Here is a 22,611-nt window from a genome sequence, read left to right as displayed (position 1 = left end):
GGTAGTTGGAGCATTCTTTGGCATTGTCTTTCTTTGGGATCAGAATGAAAACTGACCTTTTCCAGTCCTGTGGCCACTGCTGAGTTTTCCAAATTTGCTGGCATATTGAGTGCAGCACTTTCACAGTATCGTCTTTCAGGATTTGGCATAGCTCAACTGGAATTCCATCACCTCCACTAGCTTTGTTCGTAGTGATGCTTTCTAAGGCCCACTTGACTTCGCCTTCCAGGATGTCTGGCTCTAGGTGAGTGATCACACCATCGTGATTATCTTGGTTGTGAAGCTCTTTTTTGTACAGTTCTTCTGTGTATTCTTGCCAGCTCTTCTTAATATCTTCTGCTTCTGTTAGGTCCATACCATTTCTGTCCTTTATTGAGCCCATCTTTGCATGAAATGTCCCCTTGGTATCTCTAATCTTCTTGAAGAAGTCTAGTCTTTCCCATTCTGTTGTTTTCCTCTATTTCTTTGCATTGGTATACAACAAATATAATTACCAGGACAATTACCAATGTTACAGCACCAGACCCAATACTATGAGTAAAACTTTGGAACCATCTTCGAGAGTGTAGCCCAGATAATTGATCAACTAGCTGTTCAGCTAAAGTTTTCAAATTATTGGAAGAGGGCAGACTTTTAGAGAAGGTTTCAAAGATTTCTTTTTGCAATAATTGTGCATTTAGGGAAGCATTATCGTGTATGTCTTGCAAATGAAATTTAATTTGTTCCCAGTTGTAGGCACTATAGTTGAACTCAACAATGGTGATACAAAATTGAGTAGAATTCCAATCACATTTTAATCTTATTTGCTTTTGTAAATCTATTAATTGATCTCTGACCCATTTGATGGCTATTTTTAGTTCCTGGAGCCAGTCAAGTGGTTTAAAGGCCACAGTCATTGCAGACGTCCTGGGAGTTGTGACTCCATGTGTCTTGTTTGGGATGGGCTGGTGATCTTACTCCTGGTTACAGTGGTTCTCATGTGACTGCTGCCTTCCATGATCCTGTAGGTGTGAAGGAGGAGCTGTACTGAGGTGGTAGAGTACACCACTGAGGTGGTTGTATATACTGAAGTGGTTTTCAGGAAACATACGTTTTAAAAATAGGTAATAGATACCTGATATCAGCATTTGGATCTTCAAGTCGCTACTTAAGAATAGATTCTTGGGGGACTTCACCCTGGCTGTCCAGTGGTTAAGACTCTGAGTTTTCAGTGCAGGAGGTGTGGGTTCAATCTCTGGTTGGAGAATTAAGATCCCATGTGCTACACCGCACAGCCAAAAAAAAAGATTCTTGGATTGAGTCTTCATTTTCTACCTCCTTGCACAAATCCTGAAGGGAGAAAACAGAAATCAGGATAAGTTTGAGATTCAGTTCCTTGGGTCCTTCTCCTTCAGACATGGACAGTAGACATCATTCTAAAACCCACAGTGCTAAACTCTTTCAGATGGGAAATATCTTACTTGAATTTCTCAGAAGCCAAAAATGTACTTATCTTCATTCCATACATTCTGCATGACTTCACAGAGGTTGAAACACACACTGATATGGAAATGGAAAAATGCTAACAGGCTTGCACTTGTGTGAAAAACACCAAGTTGAACTACTTCCTGACAGCCCAAGCCTCTGAGGAGATGCTGCTTTTGCAGGGGAGGCAGTTGCTAGTCACAGTGTATGTTCTGGGAATGAGTTTCTGCCCTTCATGACATAAAGGTGTTATACCTGTGTGACCACATGGTAATGTTTGATGTTGAAATGAATAGACCTTTATATTACCTCACAGGATTCTTTGGAGGATTAAATTAGACCAGGTATATAAAGTGCCACTCACCACACTTACACAGAGAAGGCAATGGCAACCCACTCCAGTACTCTTGCCTGGAAAATCCCATGGATGGAGGAGCCTGGTAGGCTGCAGTCCATGGGGTCGCTAAGAGTCGGACATAACTGAGTGACTTCACTTTCACTTTAGTTCCTGTATTTCATCTTGAATTTCTTCATCTATCTGTGCCTGAGTGGCCCACATAGTATGAGCATCTTTGGTCCAATTTTGAATAAAGTTTTGTGTTTGAATTGAGGTTTGTTAAAGCGATACCTGCGACAGCGGCAGCAGTATAAATGGCTATTAATCTCAAAATGCTGAGAATTAACCATCCAGTGAACCGTTTAGATCGCCGGAGTAATTGAATGAGTAGTCGGGAGGCAAGTCCTGCCATGGGACCCTCTTTCTAGGGATTCGTTTTCAAAGAAACAGAGGAATTAAGACAAGTATAAAATTTGTAATCTGTACAAGTCACAAAATGTAGAGTCTTATTACATTGTAAGTTCTCTATAGCTATAACAAAAGGAAGAGGAACATAAGCTTGTATAAAATTTGAATGACTCTAACGAAAGGAATAGTTATTATGAGTTGAAGAGCAAGCCCAGTGGAACCACACCAGCCACACTCACGTCCATCAGGGACCAGCAGTTGAAGCTCTCTTGACCCTTTTGGCTCTCTGTTGTTGTATTGTTTTCGTAGAGTTCCACAAAAGTGTCCCAGTCACCATTCTCCTGGATCCAAGGCTTTAGGTGGTCATTTAGGTAAGCGGCCATCCAAGTCGTGACCTGACTCACCAATACCTGCATCTCCTTGTCTATACTTTTCATGCATAGTGCCCCACGAAGGAGAAAAAAGCCATAATGCGACCCCAGTTTACCCTGTCCCAGAAGAGTTCATTTATTACCTGTTCAAAGCTCTGATACGCTGTCCCTGGGGTGATGTGGAGCTGGGACGTCAGGTCGCTGAATGTCTGTTGGTACCTCAGTTCAAACTCATTGCTTGCCTCCCTCAGGGCTTGCTTTACTGTTGTCATAGGGATCATTTTCCGGGCATCCAAGCTTCTGCTGTGGCCAATGGCTCCATTCACTGCAGGGCTATCTGCCACGTGCCAGGATGGGTTGCCATTGATGGCACTGGGGATTTCCATATCTGATTCTGTCCCTTCTGGGGTCTCAGTTCTGTTCTCTTCCATATCACTAAACTGACTCCAGCTGTATCCTTTCTGGGAAAGCTTGTAAGAGAGAAAGTCAACCACTAGTTCCCGGTTGCTCTGAGACATTTTTATAATAAGGATGGGTTCCACCAGTCTATTGTCTAAAATACCTGTAGTAAAAAAGGGGGTTAGGTATATAGGTCCAATAAGTATGATTAATTAATTCAGCTTGAGCAGGGGAAGCAAAAGCAAGCAATGCAAGCATAGCAACAAAATTATTTTCCGGATTCTGACACTTTTGTGGAACTCTACGAAAACAGTACAGCAACAGAGAGCCAAAAGGGCAAGAGCGCTTTAATTCCGGATTCAGAGGATTCCCTGTTGAAAAACCAGATTTTTAGCTTGATTAGTAAGGGTTTTGTTTATCTCTAGGTAAGGAGATGATAAGGTCGATGACATTGAGGGTGGTGTTTCTTGGAGATTTTTAGAGTCACCATGGTTTGTATTGGAATTTTTTTTTCCCAGGAATTTTGTTGTTTCTTTTTTATTTTTAACGCTGGAGGCTCTCCTGGGGTGGATCTTCTGAAGAGGGAGCCAGCTGATTTTCGCTGGATTTATCTGGAGAAATACAAGCATACCCTTTTCCCTGTAAGATTAATTTCCCAGATTTCCATTGTTTAGTTAGCCCATCTTGATACCAAATGGGCAGAGGAAGGGAAGTGTCTTTCAATTCCTAGAAATCTTTTTTCTGCTTATGTCAAGATAACTCCTTATGGTAAGTTTTAAAAAATTTTTAAATAAATAAAGCTGTATTAGCAATAGTTATAGGATTAAAGAATATCTTGCATTGGAATCTAGTAAAGTCTGCTCTTGATAGGGAAGATAGAATTGTTCCTGTGTATTCCTCCTTTTTTAATTTTTTATTTGTAGTTTCAGTGTGTGAAATGGGGGAAGTGTGGTTCCTAATAATAGATTGTAATTCAAGAAAAAGTTGTTGAATAATAGATTGATTAGAATTTATGGTAGAAGTTTCTATATTTTTTAATATAAAAACTGAATATGAGGAGTCAGAAATTATACTAATAGGGTAAGGATGTAGGTGAATAACCTGAATAAGAGCATATAGTTTGTTTTGTTGAGCAGAATGAAATTTAGTATAAAAGACTTTACATCTTTTAAGAGACCAAAATGAGGCTTTAGTGTTTTTAGTCCCATCTATATAGAAAACATGAGCTTGAGGTATAGGTTGTGATGTAACAATGTGAGAGATAATAAATTCAATATATTTGAAGAAATTCCAAAGTTTATTAGAAGGGTAATGAAATGAAATTCTCTAAAATAGTCTAAGAAGGCTATTTGGAAATTGGTAGAAGTTTGTAATGTATTTTTAAATTGAGCTTCATCAATAGGCAATAAAATTTGATGAGGGTCGGAGCCAATTAAAGTCTTAGTTTTATTTTTCTTATTGAATAATTATTAGAGCAATCAAATCAAGATAGGGCATAAGTGACTTTATCTCTCTAAAATGGGTATATATCCATTTTATTGGGTGTTCTTGTTGGGCAAGAAGTCTTGTAGGAGAATGGAGAGAGGGGAGTATAAACAACTCTAAAGGCAATTTAAGTCTAATATGAGTAAGAAATTGTTTTTGTAACTTATTTTGTATTAAACAGAGTTCTTTTTATGTCTCTTGTGAAAGTTAATGAAGACTATTTAAATCAAGCTCTTTTTTCAAAGTATTAAATAAATTAGTCAGTTGATAATTTATAATGCCCAAAGAGGGTCTAATCCAATAGTTGGGGAGTAATATGTTGTCTATTAACAACAGATTTTAAGTAATGGTAAGGTGTAGAGGCTTGAATATTTTTTAGGAGCAATAATTAATCTAGAGTCTTTTGAGCATTATTGAGTTATGTCAAATATCTGTTGAGTCTCTAAAATAGATGGAGCTGAAAACAATATATCATCCATATAATGAATAACAAGAAAGTCAGGAAATTGTTTTCTCACAGGTTCAAGGGCTTTGGCTACATCATATTGACACATGGTGGGAGAATGCATCATTCCTTGAGGCAATACAGTCCATTGATATTGCTTATGAGGCCTGATATGATTAGGAAAAGGAAGAGAGAAGGCAAATCTTTCTTGGTCTAGAGGGTGTAAAGGTATAGTAAAAAAGCAATCCTGTGAATCTATAATAATAATAAGCCAGTTTTGAGGAAGAGTGGTAGGTGATGGAATTTTTAGTTGTAATGTATCCATAGATTTTATAGATGCGTTAACTTTTTGAAGGTCTGTTAAGAAATGCCATTTGTTAGATTTTGTTTGTTTTACAAAAAATGGGAGAATTTTAAGGGGAAAAAGATTTCTCAATATGTTTTAATTTTAATTGTGTATCGATAAGTTTCTTAGCAGCCTTTAGCTTCTCTTTTGTAAGGGGCCATTGTTTTGTCCAAATAGGCTCATCACTTTTTCAAGTTATTTTAATAATTGCATGGTTTGTTAAGTGAGCAGTGGCCCCTAAGAAAAATGTGGAATATATATTTGAGCTTGTCATTGCATAAGTAAATCTCTTTTTATTAAATTAAGAGGTGCGTCTATCATGTAGGGTCGTAATGTTGTAGCTGGCCTTTTGGTCTCTCACATGGATATATTTAGACATTTTGATAAACCGCTTGTATTTTAGTTTGAGAAACTCTTGCAATTTGGCAAGAAATTTTCTGTATAGCCCAAGATTTGGGCCATAAATGTTTGGAGATAATAGTAATATCAGATCCAGTATCAAGAAGACCAGAAAAATTTTTGCCATTAATTTTTATATTTATACTTGGTTGGGTATATTCAGATATAATTGATGTTCATAAGGATTGTTTTTGATCTGTACTGCTGAATCCACCTGTCCGCATACCATCAGAGGAGTTAATAGAAATGTAAGGCAAAAGAAGTAATTGAGCAATTTTATCTCCCTTTTTAAATTGCCATAATATTTGAGATGACATTATAATTTGAATTTCTCCCTTATAATCGGAATCAAATACTCTAGGGTGAATAGTAATTTCTTTAGAAGTCAGACTAGATTGGCCAAGTAAAAGACCGAAGGTTTGTGGGGGTAGGGGTCCAAAAAGTCCGGTAGGCATTTTGGAAGGGATTACTTAAGGAAAAAAGAGAAAATCATTTAAGGCTGGTATATTGATGGCAGCACTGCCTGATGTTGAGGATTTGAGGGAAAAGATGGAGTTTGTCCCTGGTTTTTATTGATGGGGACCTGGGGAATCTCTAGGTTGGAGTTTTTCAAAATAAGCTTTCCTTCAACATCATATTTAGACTGACATTCCCTGGCCCAATGTATCCCCTTATGGCAACGAGGGCAAATTCCTGGAGGTTTTCTAGCAGTTTTAATTTTCTCTGTGTGTTTTTTAGGACAATCTTTTTGTTTTTTTTTATGTGTCTTATCCCCATATGTAAGGCATCTTTCATTTCCCTTTTTAAAGGCAGCAGCCATTGTTTCAGCTAGTATTTTCATTTTTTTAGTTTCTGATCTTAAATTGCGAAAGCCTTCAGATAGTCAATAATAGTCCCAGTGTCACGAATTGGAGCGATAGCTCTTTGACATTCCTGATTTGCATTCTCATAAGCAAGCAGTTTTTCTAGCTGCCTTTTGGCTTTTCCTCCGATAACACTATGGGAAAAGGCAACTTTCAACCTAGCTAAAAAATCAGCATAGGCTTCATTAGGTCCTTGAAATATTTTACTGTAACTGTCTTCAGGTTTTATTGACTTCTAACATTCTAGGGGGAAATATGATATTGGGGTTTACCCACATCCATAGGTTGGGCTCAAAATATGGACCATCTTTGTCAGAATTGGGTGGCTCAATTCTTCGGAGTTTATATTTGGCAAGGTTTTGTTCGGCTAAGGGCAGGTGTGACGTGGTGAAGGTTAGAAAGAATTCGTTTTCCATGTCTGTCTAGTAACTCATAAAGCTTTTGTCGTGAAGGAGAATGAGTAGAAAGTTTTTTCTTACAAATGTGAGTGTATGTTAAAGGATTATCATTGTCATTTTAAAAAGTATTGTTAGCCTTAGTGTCAAAAAGAGCCTCAGAAGAGTCATTGTTAGAGTTGTTTTGTCCTTGAGTTGAGAGGACGTTCACTTTGGTGCCTGTTGTAAGAGGAGGAGGAGCAGTTGGGGCAACTGGAGCAGTGCTGGTGGGAAAATTCTAAAATATTTTATGTTGTTCTAATTGGGCCTTTTGTAAAGTTTTATCATCTAATTCATAGTCATGTTACAAGTGTTTTGCCTGTTGTCGAATATCAGGGGGGCTAACATTTTTTTGGAAAGGTAAAATCATGGCTTTAATGAGGGCCCATAAGGGCCAGAAATCTATTGGAATATTTTTTCCTTGTCTTGCGGCTGTTTAACATTCTCTCTAATCTGGTTCCAAATATTTAAATCAAAATTGCTTTCATCAGGGAACCAGGGATTATGTTCAATTACCGTTTGGAGACAAGCCTCTAATCGCTGACGCAAACCCAAAAGTCCTTGAATTTTAAATAAATAATGAATAGAAAAGTGGTGGGGCTTTCCAGCCGTTTGTCCCATAACCCCTCACTTACCGACCTCAGTAGGTCCGCAGTCACTCCGTCCGCTTGCCAAGGGCGTACTCCAGGTCCCTGTTTTGGACGCCACTTGCTATGATCTTGACAGACCGGAACCTGGGGACGGGAGTCAACGAAAAGAGGGTGAAGAAAAGAAGGACGCGGGGGACCCAAGTCTCTAGTGGAACAAGGGTACTTTGTTCATGGCAGTGTGTGCTTATATATTGTTGTACAAGAAAGCTTTAGGCAGAAAAATAAAGTTGAGTAAAAAACACCGAAACTAGACGCTTAACAACAGTAACTAAGGGAATAACAATAGTCACAGGCCCAGAAGACAATCCATGTATTGGAAATAGGACTATGACTAAGCAGTTATACAGAAAAGTAAAAAGGTTACTGAAAGGAATCCATGGATGTGTTCTGCCTCATGGCCTCAATCCTGAGAACTGCATGCAGTTCTGCTTGTTCCTTTTTCCCAGGAACTGATAACCCTTGAGAAAGAGAAGGGTTTCAGAAGAGCCTTGAGAAACAGAAAACAACATACAGGATTCCTTAAAATTAAATGTTCCCTGACGAGTATCATATCTTTCTGCCTTTTCATACTGTTCCTGGGGTTCTTAAGGCAAGAATGCGGAAATGGTTTGCCAATCTCTTCTCCAGTGGAGCACGTTTTGTCAGATCTCTCCACCATGACTTGTGGCCATCTTTTGTGGCCCTACACAGCATGGCTCATAGTTTCATTGAGTTAGACAAGGTTGTGATCCATGTGATCAGTTTGGTTAGTTTTCTGTGATTGTGGCTTTCATTCTGTCTACCCTCTGATGGATGAGGATAAGAGGCTTGTGGAAACTTCCTGGTGGGAGGAACTGGGGAGGAAGTGGGTAGGTGGGAGGAAGAGGCTGTGGGTAAAACTGGGTCTTGCTCTGGTGGGCAGGGCCATACTCAGTAAATCTTTAGTCTAATATTCTGCTGATTGGTGGGGCTGTATTCTCTCCTGTAGTTTGGCCTGAGGTCAAACTATGGTGGGGTAATGGCAACCTCCTTCAAAAGGACTTATGCCTGCATACAGCTCCCAGGACTGTTGTAGTCAGTGCCCCAACACTGTGGCAGGCCACTGTCAACCCACACCTCCACCGGAGACTCCTGGACACTCACAGGCAAGTCTGGCTCAGTCTCTTGTGGGGTTACTGCTCCTGGGTCCTGGTGCAAACAAGGTTTCGTTGTGCCTTCCCAGAGTCTGTTTCCCTGGGAGGGGGCGGAGCGCGGGGGGGGGAGCGTTGAGTACTTTTACTGGACCTGCAGGTTGGGAAATCTGTTGTAGGCCCTAGAACTTTTGCAACAGTGTGAGAAATTCTTTGCTATAATTGTTCTCCAGTTTGTGGGTCGTCTGCTTGGCAGCCCTATGGTGACTTCCGGGGTCAGCCCCGGTTGGATCCAGGGATTCCCTCAGGATGACGGCGTCGGCGATTTAAAGGGATAGCGTCAGTGGAGAGAATCAGAGGCCTAATTATAATTGGTTTACGTGGGAAATCAATATACCCCCACGCTCCAATTACTTTGGCCTGAAGAAAGAGTAGAGACAAAAGGAAAGAAAAGGAGACGAGAAAGAACGACACAAGGAGACCGAGCTTAGTGAGCAGGGTCCGTAGCTTTTATTTCTACCAGTGGCTTTTATACCTCAAGTTGTACATAGAAGATAATGGGGGATGCAAAGTCATGTAAGGTCAGCAGACCTTAATCATTATCGCAAATACGAAGGCTTTGGGTGATTTACATCATCTTCTGGTCAGGAGACCTGCTAACATTTTTCTTCTGATAAGAATTAGTCAACCAGAAAAACTTATTTTCTCCAAAGGTGACTTTTCTTAGAGTTTAGTACCACTCCCCGAAAGCACTAGACAGGGTTGCATTCCTATAGGGCAAGAGTGTCGTGGGGGTAATCAAGGGAAGAATTTATTAGCTTACGGGTCTAGGGTTATTATTAACATTAAAGCTTCTACTTATATTTCTTATATATCAACTATAGTAATCAATACACTCCCAGGAACACAGTGGGTAAGAAATATGGAAACTTGGCAGCAGGCATTAACTCAACAAAGAAATCTTCTATCAGTTCTATTTTAACAGTTTTCTAACTCCCCGAGAGGCTCTGCATTGTTAGAATAACTAAGGCTCCTTGTGCCTCATATGGCTGGGAGGCCGTAAACAATCACATGCATAGCTGCAAGAGTCCGGAAACCTGTTAGGCAGGTTAGAAGGCTTTCTGAGGGAAACACAATTGGAACACACCTTATAATACCCTGGAGACTTATTAACTAGAGTTGCTTTTCTTACAGATAAAAATGGTTGGGGATAGCCCCTCATGACTGTCAGAGGAGTTGGTGAAAGCCATGAAGCAGTAAAACAGACAGGCTCAGGATTTGGAGTAGATGCTCAGGCAGGCCCAGAGGGGCACCCCTCAAGTTCTGGCTTGCCTTGCCCACCAGAACTCTCCCACATGACCTTGTCATGGGTGGGGACTCCCATGCTGGCTCCAGGCAGTGACACTAATGGTGATCTCCTCCAAGAGGACTTATGCCACACGCCTTGTCTCCCAGGTCTGCTGCAGCCAGAGCCCCTATCCGTGTGGCAGATCACTGCTGATCCGTGCCTACAGAGGAGACACTCAAACACTCACAGGCAGGTCTGGCTTAATCTCTTGTGAGGGTCACTGCTCCTTTCCCTCAATTCTGGTGCACACAAGGTTTTGCTTGTACCCTCCAAGTGTCTCTGGTAGGTCTGAGATTTGATTTTAAATGTGACTGCACCCCTCCTACAGTCTTGTTGTGGCGTTTCCTTTGCCCTTGGACATGGGGCATCTTTTTTTGGTGGGATTGAGCATTCTTATGTTGATGGTTTTCAGCAGCTAGTTGCAATTTTGGTGTTCTCGCTGGAGAGGATGAATGCATATCCTTCGACTCCACTATCTTGACAGTGAAAATAGGCAAAACTGGGAAAGGAGTACATCAGAGCTGTATATTATCACCCTACTTATTTAACTTATATGCAGAATACATCATGCAAATTGCCGGGCTGGATGAAACAGAAACTGGAGTCAAGATTGCTGGGAGAAATATCAATAACCTCAGATATACAGATGACACCACCCTCACAGCAGAAGGCAAAGAAGAACTAAAGAGCCTTTTGATGAAGGTGAAAAAGGAGAGTGAAAAAGTAGGCTTAAAACTCAATATTCATAAAACGAAGATCATGGTATCCAGTCCCACCACTTCATGGCAAATGATGGGGAAACAATGGAAACAGTGACAGACTTTATTTTCTTGGGCTCCAAAATCACTGCCGATGGTGCCTGCAGCCACGAATTTAAAAGACACTTGCTCCTTGGAAGAAAAGCTATGATAAACCTACACAGCACATTAAAAAGCAGAAACATCACTTTTCAACAAAGGTTGATCTGGTCAAAGCTATGGTTTTTCCAGTAGTCAGGTATGGATGTGTGAGTTGAACCATAAAGAAGGCTGAATGCTGACAAATTGATGCTTTTGAGCTGTGGTGTTGGAGAAGACTCTTGAGAGAGTCCCTTGGACTGCAAGATCAACCCAGTCAAACCTAAAGGAAATCAATCCTGAATATTTATTAGAGGACTGATGCTAAAGCTGAAGCTCTAATACTTTGGCCACCTGATGCGAGGAGCTGATTCATCAGAAAAGACCCTGATAATTAAAGGCAGAAGAAGGGGATGACAGAGGATGAGATGGTTGGATGGCATCACTGACTCAATGGACATGAGTCCCAGCAAGCTCTGGGAGGCGCTGAAGGACAGGGAAGCCTGGTGTGCTGCAGTCCATGGGGTCTCAAAGAGTCGGACATGACTGAGTGAACAACAACAGCAACAGCAACAAAAACAAGGGAGTTATAGTGTCATCAGAATTGTTTCTCTACTTTCCTTCCATGTATTCCTCCACAGGTTAGGTGGGATTAGCCCTCAAGTTCATCAGCTTCACAATGCCAGAATCAGAACAAGGCAGTGTTTTTGGATGGCTCAAGTGGAAGTGTCCTGGGAAGAATTCTGATTGGCCCAAATTTGAGCATGGGGTCATCTCTGAATCAATGTCTGTGACTGGGGACTGGGAAGCATTTAATTGGCCAACCTAGGTCACATGACCTTTCCCTTTTGTGACTGGAGGCATTCTTTGTGGGAAAGAAGATTTGTTACTCAGCTTCTCTTTACTCCTCAGCTATGCCTGAGGAGGAAGATATCAACTTTCAAAAAACCACAAACCTATAGGAGCTACCAGTACACATTAGTGGAAAACCAACTCTGCTTATAATTTTTGGTAAAATTAACACATATTTTTATTTATTATGTACCGGGGTCCAGCCACGGTTGGATCCAGGGATTCCCTCAGGGAGGATGGCGTTGGCGACTGAGAGAAATAGAGAAAGAGATAAGGAAAGAATTTTGCAGTTAAGAAAACAGAGGAGAGAAAAGAGGCTGATATTCCTTGGTTTACGCAGAAAGCCAATAAAGCCCCAGCACGGGACTTGCTCCGTTCACATAGGCCGCAGGCGCCCTCTTGAATCGTGGAAGGTGCCCCACCTTAGGCACCTTCTCGAGTGGGTCTTAGAAGCCCAGGCAGGAAAGTGAATGCAGAGAGCCCCTGCGCTCCATGGAATCAGCCTGAATAGGAAAAGGAAAGAGAAAGAACGACATGGGGAGACCAAGCTTTGGTGAGCAAGGCCCGCACTTTATTTTCCAAAGTAGTTTTTATATCTTAAGTTGTGCATAGAGGATAATGTTGGGGGGGCGGGTAGAGTCATGCAAGGTCAGCAGTCCTTGATCCTTATCGAAGCCAGGCTTTCTTTCTGCAAACTTATCATATGCAAAAGTTTTAGGTGATTTACATCATCTTCTGGTCAGGAGGCCTGTTAACATTTTATGACCCTTTCTTCAGAAAACTTATTTTTCTCTAAAGGTGATTATTCTAAAGTCAGATGCCACCCTCCAAAAGCATTAGATAAAGTTGCATTCCTATAGGGCAAAAGTGGTGGGCTATAACAAGAAAAGAATTAACTCAAGGGTCCAAGGTGACAAACATTAAAGCTACTACTTACATTTCTATACACCAACTATATTAATCAATACACTCCCAGGGACACAGTAGGTAAGGGATATGGAAACTTGGCAGCAAGCATTAGCTCAACAAAGAAATCCTCTACTAGTTCTATTTTAACAATTTTAACTCTGAGAAGCTCTGCATTGTTAGAATATCTTAAGCTTCCCATGCCTGTCGTGGTTGGGAGGCTGTGAATCTGAACAAACCTGTCAGGCAAGCTAGAAAGTCATCAGAGGGGTTTGAATTGAAACACTCCTATTATGCTCAGGAGACTTATTAACTAGAGTTCTAAATTGATTTTCTTACAGGGAAAGGTGGTCAGGGATAGCCCCCCATTAATGTCAGAAGAGTTGGTGAAAGTCGTGAAATAGTAAAACAGACAGACTCTGGTTTTGGGGTAGATGCTCAGGCAGGCCCAGAGGGGCACCCCTTGAGTTCTGGCTTGCCTTGCCCACCAGAACTCTCCCACATGACCTTGTCGTGGGTGGGGACTCCCATGCTGGCTCCCAGCAATTATGATTGTATAAATACTGACTTGCATAATGTACCATGATTGCTTTTCCTTTCTACAACTCTTTATTCTTGATAGAACCTTGGTATCCTCTCAAAATATTCAAACACATCCAGAGTATCGATTGTTCTAAGGATTCCCTTGGAGAAGGCAATGGCAACCCACTCCAGTACTCTTGCCTGGAAAATCCCATGGACAGGGGAGCCTGGTGGACTACAGTCCATGGGGTTGCAAAGAGTTGGACACTACTGAGTGACTTCACTTCCCTCATTTCACTTACTTCATACTTATCACTGGAGAAGGAAATGGCAACCCACTCCAGTATTCTTGTCTGGAGAATCCCGTGGATGGAGGAGCCTGGCGGGCCATGGTCCATGGGGTCTCAGAGAGTCAGACACTACTGAAGTGACTGAGCATGCACGCAGGCAAGGATTCCCTTGGAGGCATTGTGTCCAGAGCCCGACCTAAGATATACCTGTTCCTCCCGGTACTGCTGCTTTCTTATTCTTTTAAGGTTCCAGGTTTGTTGCATTCTGCTTTTCATTTTGTCATGGATATGATGTTTTTCTCTAGTCCACTTGAATATGTTAATTGTATGGTTTTTTAATGGTTCTTTGGCTGCTTGCAGTGTTCCTATTTACTTGGACCTTTTCTTTTCCTGTTTGTTTTGGTCTGTGTCATTCTGGTGATTCAGCTGGCCATCATAATTTGGAGTAGAGCAGCTAAACAGATGTTTGACAGCCTGAAGTTCTTGAATGATAGACTAAAGATGGGCAATTGGGTGGCAATTGGGGGCTTACCATATTGTAGGAGATCTTCAGAATGGCAGAATCTTTTAAGTCCTCCAACCTCCTCTCTGGAGTGTGTAATCTTCATTAGTGTTCTAGGAGTCAAATATTCAGAGGGCTGAGTGGCTAATGATCTTTAAGTAAATCCTTTTTTACCCCCAGTGAAATCACTCCTTCTTGCTCTCAGTTATTCAAGGGCCTTCTGAGCTAACCTTTCCATCTTCTGGGGTAGGGGAACCATTCTAGAAGACTGAACTTAGGGGAGAGATCCGAGGATTTAACTTAGTCCTTATAAAGATTTTCAACCAAGCTTCCTGTTTTCAGCCGCATCCTTTATCCTGGTCTTCAGATATATTGACTGACTCCAGCTCCCCTTTCCCTACTTTGAGAACAATTTTGTATAAGTTAAAGATTATGTAATACTTGATGGTTCAGGTAAAGCATTACAAAAAAACCTGTCTTCTTCTGGTGTTTATTTTTCTTCTAATTATAGAACATTTTCAAACAATAAAAATAGAAAAAATAAGAGATAAAATTATTTAAATAGAAAAAATAATATGATGATCCTTTTGTACCTACAAAGCTTTCAATAATGCTTTTCAAAAGGCAGCATAACCATTTCAATTAGTGTTGTTGTTGTTTAGTTACTAAATCATGTCTGATTCTTTTATGACCCCTTAGACTATACCCTGCCAGACTCCTCTGTCCATGGGATTTCGCAGGCAAGAATACTGGAGTGGGTAGCCATTTCCTTCTCCAGGGAATCTTTCCAACCAAGGATCAAACTCATCTCCTGCATTGGCAGGCAGATTCTTTACCACTGAGCCACCAGAGAAGCACTTTCAATTAATGGTTACTGGTTAATTCAGGTTTTCTAATTCTTTAAAGTTATTTGATTATTTCCATTATTTTTCTAATCAAGTATCTATTTATTAGCCTTGTGTCTAAGAGCTTGTGTCTAGTTCCAGAAACTGTTTCAGACAGTCTGGGTTTGAATCCCTGTTCCCCCATTTAAGCAGTCAATAGAGCTCTCTGTGCCTCAGTTTACTCATCTGTAAAATGGGAATAATAATGTTACTTATTTCATAGCAAAGATTCAAGTAATTCATATGTGCAGAGCAGAGCATTTAAAACAGTGCCTAGCATATTGTAACAGTAGTTGCTATTATTATCTAAGTTAAATATATTGGCATGAAATTTTTCAAGGCATTCACTTATAATTTTTAAATTCTCTACTATAGTTGAAGTTACATCCTTTTTTCATTCCAAATTATGTTTACTTATGAATATTCTTCTTGATTAGTCTTGCATGATTTGCCTATTTTAATAATCTTTTCAAATAATTGCCTTCAGATTTATTAACCATCTCTATGCTTGTTTTCTATTTCATAATTTTTGCTTTCATCTTTTATATTAACATTCTGCTTTCTTTTCTATCTTATTCTTTTTGTAGGTTCTTTGGTTAAATGCTTATCATATTTATTTTCCTTCTACTCTGCTTTCTCCCTCTTTCTTTCCTTTCTTCCTTCTTTCTCACTCTAAGTATATTATACCCCACAAGTTTCAAGTTGTAATTGTTCACTTCTAAATATGAAATAATTTCCATTGTGATTTTCTATAAAATCCATCATTAAAGATTATTTTAGTTTCCACATATATGTATGTATAATACATTTATTATATATATGTTTATAAATAAATGTTTGTTTATATATACAATCATTCTTTGGTATCTGTGGAGGACTTGTTTTAGGCTCACCTCCTCCATACCAAAATCTGTGATGCTTAAGTACCTTATATGAAATAACATAGTATTTGTATATAAACCATTTTCCTATATGCTTTAAATCATCTCTAGATTACTTATAATATCTAACAATGTAAATACTAAGTAAAAAATTATAAATACAATGTAAATGTTATGTAAATAGTTGCTAGTGCATGACAGATTCAAATTCATGATTTGTGGAACTCATGAATGCAGAATCCACAGATAATATGTATAGTTTTTTGGGGGTTGTTTTTGTTATCTTATTAATACTATATAAGTATGATACAGATTCTTTAAAATTTACTAAAGGAGGTCTTTAGTAAAGGTCTTTCCCAAGACCTAGTTTATGTGCTCTCTTTGTGTGCTCTTTGTAAATATTCCATATGTACTTAAAAAAGCACACCTCTTTTTTCAAGTACAAATGGAATATTTCCTAACATATGGCTTCCCTGGTAGCTCAGTTAGTAAAGAATCTGCCTGCAATGCAGGAGACCCTGGTTCGATTCCTGGGTTGGAAAGATCCCCTAGAGAAGGGAAAGGCTACCCACTCTAGTATTTTGGCCTGGAGAATTCCATGGACCGTATAGTCCATGGGGTCACAAAGAGTCGGACACAACGGAGTGACTTTCACTTTCACTTTCACTTTCCCCAACATACATATATTTGAGGTTCCTCAATTTGTTTATATGTTTTTTTTTCTTAATTTTTTTCATCTGCTCTAAGGTCTTCCATTGTATGAATTTGACCATTTCTCCTTGAAATTATACCTTTTTATGTTGTGTACATTTTGAGGTTGTGTTCATCTTTTACTTTATAGATATGAAGGTGGAGGAGGAAGAGGCTGGGGTAGGGAAGCTGGACTACAGGAGGCGATGTCAGGATCAGGAAGGTAAGTAAGGTCACTGTGAGGAATTGATGCAAGTTCTCAGAGGGTCTAGACTTTCCTTGGATATCTTTATAACAGCCCTTTCAGTTGGGGGAAACTACAGAGCTGATCCCTTTCCCCTGACCCACCCATAGTGTCTACCCTAGATCTGGTGGGACTAGCTGTAACCATATCTTACAGGGACCATGTGGTCAGGTTGGAGACCGGTAACTTGGATTTTGCTAGGATTATGGCATAGCTTCCCCAATATAAAATCAAACTCGATTTTACAAGCTCTACAAATCATACTAAATGCCAAATATCAACATTTTATAGATTTTAAAAATAGCAGCTCAGTTAAAACCAGTGAAAGAGGGTATTGAGTGGTGATATTTTTGTTGCTCCAGAATTTCTTACCCAGAGACCCTAAGTATCCTACATTCTACAGAAAAGCAGCCACAGAGTTTATAAAGAGGCACTACCCCAACCATTTTGGAAGGAGATAGCAATCTTCCTGTCCAGCTTGATGCTCCCTGAGCTGCAGTTGATGGAGAAGAATGTGGTGAGGAGCTGGCACTGTCCTGAGCCAAACTACAAGATGTTCACAGGGAGAGAACAGGTCCTATGAGCAAATAAAGAAGCTTTGGAGTGGGTTAGTGATTCCCTACAGTTCACCAGCTGAACAGCCACACTCTGATGGTTATAGTAGAAAAAATAAGACAAGTTAGATCCAGGGCAAAAACAAAATATGTCCCTGACAGCTATCTCCCCTGATATTTTTTAAAAGGGTGCTCTTTGCAGTTTTCATAATCATGTTCCCATTCACCATTCTATTCTGCCTTCTCAAAAACCATGCCTATTTAGTAGAGAAAGAATTTTTATTCCTGCAGTTTCGGTGAGAATACTGAGTCCCAGATGTGCATGGTCATACAGAAAGGGAAGAACAAGCCAGGGAGCGCCCAGGCCAGCTAACACTGGGTAAAGGCCTTTCTGATACATCTGCTGTTTCCTATCTCCATTCCTGGCCTCAGGGTGGAGAATACAGTCTCATCATTGAAAGAATCAAGAATGCTAAACCTTTAGAACAGAACTGCCTGCCTGCCTACTAAGTCACTTCAGTTGTGTCCGACTCTGTGCAACCCTTTGGACTATAGCCCACCAGTTTCCTCTCTGCATGGGATACTCCAGGCAAGAATACTGGAGTGGGTTGCCATTTCCTTCTCTAGGGGATCTTTCCAACCCAGGGATCAAAGCTGTGTCTCTTTGTGCCCTGCGTTGGCAGGTGGGTTCTTTATCATCAGCGCCACCTAGAGTAGAACTGCTGCTGCTGCTGCTAAGTCGCTGCAGTCGTGTCCAACTCTGTGCGACCCCATAGACGGTAGCCCACCAGGCTCCCCGGTCCCTGGGATTCTCCAGGCAAGAACACTGGAGTGGGTTGCCATTTCCTTCTCCAGTGCATAAAAGTGAAAAGTGAAAGTGAAGTCGCTCAGTCATGTTCAACTTTTAGCAACCCCATGGACTGCACCCTACCAGGCTCCTCCGTCCATGGGATTTTCCAGGCAAGAGTACTGGAGTGGGTCGCCATTGCCTTCTCCGAGAGTAGAACTGCTTACCTCTAAATATTGGTATTCGTGGCTTACCTCAAATTCTAGCTTTGCTCAGGCTTAGGGTGGGGGACAGAAGGAAGGAAAAGCATCAGTCATTCTGATACTGGTTCACTAGGAAGTGAGGCTGCACTTCATAAAAATGTCTACCTCACATTTCTCATTAACCCCATTAACCCAAGGGAGACTGAGGATCCAGAAGAGCAAGCAAGGATGTGGTGGGGTGAGCTGGAATTCTAAAGAGATCTGAACACTAACATCCAGGTAACCTTACTCTCCAGTGCCTAGGAATGCACCTGCCAGAGTAGGCACAGACAAAATCTGCTTAGCAGAATGGACCCCAACATGTCTCTAAAAGGTTTAGACACGCTTCTTCAAGGTTCAGCTTCATGTGGTTTCACTGTGACATGTGCAGTCAGTGATGCCCAAGCATCTGGTATGTCAATTTCAGGAATTTGAATCAAGAGGTAGCCTCTCCTCCAGAAAAAAACTAACAAACAGCAACAACAGAAAAAAAAACAAAGTTAATGTAGAGCTTGATGTAAAAACACAAAGTCTAATTTCTCAGTCTGCCACAGTCTTTCAAATTTTAATTGTTGGGCTTCCCTGGTGGCTCAGAGTGTAAAGCGTCCGCCTGCAATGCGGGTGACCTAGGTTCGATCCCTGGGTCAGGAAGATACCCTGGAGAAGGAAATGACAACCCACTCCAGTATTCTTGCCTGGAGAATCCCGTGAACAGAGGAGCCTGGTAGGCTGCAGTCCATGGGGTTGCAAAGAGTCAGACACAACTGAGCGACTTCACTTTCTTCCTTTCTTGTTTTCTTTCTTGGGCCTCAAAAATAGTCATGATGATCAATAGTTGCTGATCAGCCTTAGGGAAAACTTTTATCACAAATTAATCAATGTGATATGCCACATTAATGAAATGAAGGATAAAAATTATATGGTCATCTCAATTCATGATTAAAAAAAATTACTCAACAAACTGGTTATAGAGGGAATGTATCTCAGTATAATAAAGGCCGCATATGACAAGCCCATAGCTAACAACATAGGAAAGGAAAGGAAAGTGGAGCCTCTCAGTCGTGTCCAACTCTTCGCAACCCCATGGACTGTAGCGTACCAGGCTCCTCCATCTATGGGATTTTCAAGGCAAGGGTACTGGAGTGGGTTGCCATTTCCTTCTCCAGAGGATATTCCTAACCCAGGGATTGAACCCAGGTCTCCCACATTGCAGGCAGACGCTTTACCATCTGAGCCACCAGGGAAGCAAAGCTGAAACTTTTCCTCTAAGATCAAGAATAAGACAAAGATGCTCACTCTTGCCACTTTTATTCAAAATAGTACTGAACTCCTAGCTAGAGCAATTAGGCAAGAGAAAGAAAAGATAAGAAGAAGAAATTTTAAAATTTGAAAGGGAGAAGTAAAATTCTTTCTATTTACAGATGGCATGATATTATAAATAGAAAACCCCCCAAATTCTACCAAACTGTTAGAACTAAAAAAAATTAAGATTTCAGCATATAAAATCAATATACAAAAAATCAGTAGCATTTCTCTATACTAGCAATGAACTGTCAGAAAGAGAAATTAAGAAAATACTTCCATTTTGATACATGGCAAAACCAATACAATATTGTAAAAAATAATAATAAAAAATTTACAATTGTGTCAAAACCTAGAAATGAATTTAACCAAGGAGATTAAAGATCTGTACACTGAAAACTATAAAACACTGATGGAAGAAATTGAAGACAACACAAATACATGGAAAGATATTCCATGCTCATGGGTTGGAAGAATTAATATTGTTAAAATGTCCATATTACCCGAAGCAATCTACAGATTCAATGGAATCTCAATCAAAATTTCAGCGACACTTTTCCCCACAGATATACATTTTAAAAAATCCACAAATTCATATGAAACTATAATGGACCTTGAATAACTGAAACGATCTTGAGCAAGAAGAACAAAGCTTGAAGATCACACTTCCTGATTTCAAACTATATTACAAAGCTATAGTATTCAACATGATATTGGCATAAAATGAGACATATAGATCAATAAAGATCAATAGAGAGCCTGGAAATAAGCCCACACATATATTAGTCAATTAATTTACAACAAAGGAGCCAAAATATATGATGGGGAAAGATAGTCTCTTCAATAAATGATGTTGGGAGAACTAAACAGCTACACATCAAAGAATGGAACAGGACCCCTATCTTACAACATACAGAAAAGTCAACTTAAAATGGCTTCAAGACTTGAATGTAGAACCTGAAACCATAAAATTCTTATAAGAAAACATAAGGGGTGAGCTCCTTGATATCAGTTTCAGCAATGATTTTTTAAATTAGATATTAAAAGCAAAAGAAACAGGATAAAAGATGAGTTAAACTACATCAAGCTAAAATTGCTTCTGCATAGCAAAAGAAACTGTCAACAAAACAATAAGTCAACCTATGGAATAGGAGAAAATATTTGCAAATCATATATCTGATAAAGGGTTAAGTCTAAAATATATAAAGATCTTATAAAACTCAGTTACAAAAAAAAAAAGACTACTCCATTTTAAAAAAATGGGAAGAAGGACTTCCTGGGTGGTCCAGTGGTTAAGAGACCGCCTTGCAATGCAGGGGATACTGGTTTGATCCCTGGTCCAGGAAGTTCCCAAGTTGCCATGGAGCAACTAAGCCTGTGCTCCACAACTATTGAGCCTGTACTACACAACAAGAGAAACCACTGCAATGAGAAGCCCGCACACTGCAGAGAAGAGTAGCCCTGCTCACTGCACACAGAGAAAGCCTGTGTGCAGCAATGAAGACCCAGTGCAACCAAAAAGAACTAACTAAATAAATAATTTTTTTTAATGGGAAGAAGAACTGAATAGAATTCATTCCAAAGAAAACATACAAATGGTCAACAGGTACATGAAAACGTGCTCAGCATCATTAATCATCAGAGAAATGCAAACTAAAACCACAAAGATATATCACCTCCCAACTGTTGGATGGCCACCATCTAAGACAAAGGATAACAAATGCTGGCGAGGATATGGAGAAAAGGAAACCATTTTGCATCATTAGTGGGAATGCAAATTGGTGCAGACACTGTGGAGATTCCTCAAAAAATTAGTAACAGAAATACTGTAGGATCCAGCAATTCTACTTCTGGATATATATTCAAAGGAAATGAAGTCATTATCTTGAAAATGTATCTGTACTCTCATGTTCATTGCAGCATTATTTATAATAGTCAAGACGTGGAAATAGCTTGTGTCCGTCAGCAATTGAATGTTTAAAGAAAATGTGATATATACATGAATATTATTCAGCTATTAAAAAAAAAGAAATCTTGTCATTTGCAACATGAATGGACCTTGAAAGTATTATGCTATGTGAAATAAGTCAGAGAGACAAATACTCTATGATTTCCCTTACATATGGAATCTAAAAATCCAGACATAGAAACAGAGAACAGGTTGGTGGTTGCCAGAGGCCAGGGGTGGAAGGTGGGGAATTGGGTGAAGGTGGTTAAAAGGCACAAACTTTTAGTTATAAGATATCTGAATGTAATGTACAGTTATGGTGGCTGTAGTTAATAATACTGTATTATATGCTTGAAAGTTGCTAAGAGACTAAATTTTGAAAGTTATCACAAGAAAAAAATTCATAACTTTGTGTGGTGATGGATGTTGACTGAACTTATTGTTGTGGTTGTCATTTTGCAGATGTACATACATCAAATCATTATATTATACACCTTAAATTAATATAATATTATACGTCAATCATATCCAAATTTAAAAATAATAATAGGGGAAACTGTGGAGGTGGCAGTATGGTTGAACTTAAGTACATGGAACTTAATGTACTATCTGCTCAATTATTCTGTAAATCTAAAATTGTACTAAAGAGAAAGTGAAAGTGAAGTTGCTCAGTCATGTCCAACTCTTTGCGACCCTGTGGTCTGTAGTCTACCAGGCTCCTCCATCCATGGGATTCTCCAGGGAAGAATACTGGAGTGGGTTGCCATTTCCTTCTCCAGGAGATCTTCCCGACCCAGGGATTGAACCTGGGTCTCCCGCATTGCGGGCAGACGCTTTACACTCTGAGACACCAGGGAAGCCCAACAACTAAAATTTTTAAATTGTACTAAAAAGCAAAAAATGGGCCAAAGAACTAAACAGACATTTCTCCAAAGAAGACATACAGATGGCTAACAAACACATGAAAAGATGCTCAACATCACTCATTATCAGAGAAATGTAAATCAAAACCACAATGAGGTACCATTTCACGCCAGTCAGAATGGCTGCGATCCAAAAGTCTACAAGCAATAAATGCTGGAGAGGATGTAGAGAAAAGGGAACCCTCTTACC

The 22,611-nt window shown here is 39.9% G+C and overlaps 2 protein-coding genes across 8 annotated transcripts in view; one reads left to right on the top strand and one right to left on the bottom strand.

Moving 5' to 3' along the window:
• SLC4A5 (solute carrier family 4 member 5) overlaps positions 1 to 22,611 on the top strand; it is a 124,828-nt gene that overhangs the window by 5,734 nt on the left and 96,483 nt on the right. For all 7 annotated transcript variants that reach the window (XR_011466126.1, XR_011466125.1, XM_070379823.1 and 4 more), the window contains exon 2: positions 16,573 to 16,644. Coding sequence is in view for 5 of the 7 variants with exons in the window: in XM_070379823.1 (XP_070235924.1) it covers positions 16,575 to 16,644 (70 nt within the window). In the remaining 2 variants the exon portion in view is untranslated. The remainder of the gene's footprint in view (positions 1 to 16,572; positions 16,645 to 22,611) is intronic.
• Positions 2,401 to 3,098, bottom strand: LOC102271380 (bcl-2-like protein 1). Its single transcript, XM_005906736.1, has 2 exons — positions 2,724 to 3,098; positions 2,401 to 2,547 (listed from the first exon to the last, which is right to left on the bottom strand). Exons 1-2 carry the CDS (start codon positions 3,096 to 3,098, stop codon positions 2,401 to 2,403), a joined length of 522 nt encoding a protein of 173 aa, XP_005906798.1.

This window comes from Bos mutus, chromosome 11 (assembly GCF_027580195.1).
Source record: "Bos mutus isolate GX-2022 chromosome 11, NWIPB_WYAK_1.1, whole genome shotgun sequence".
Classification (NCBI taxonomy): domain Eukaryota; kingdom Metazoa; phylum Chordata; class Mammalia; order Artiodactyla; family Bovidae; genus Bos; species Bos mutus.
The sequence above is the reverse complement of the archived record's forward strand: the minus strand, read 5'-3'. Positions and strand labels throughout refer to the sequence as shown.

Coding starts and splice junctions, on each gene's coding strand:
- LOC102271380 (XM_005906736.1), bottom strand. CDS start 3,098: ATGTCTCAGAGCAACCGGGAACTAGTGGTTGACTTTCTCTCTTACAAG. Junction 2,548..2,723: donor CGTATCAGAGCTTTGAACAG/GTAATAAATGAA, acceptor TGGATCCAGGAG/AATGGTGACTGGGACACTTT.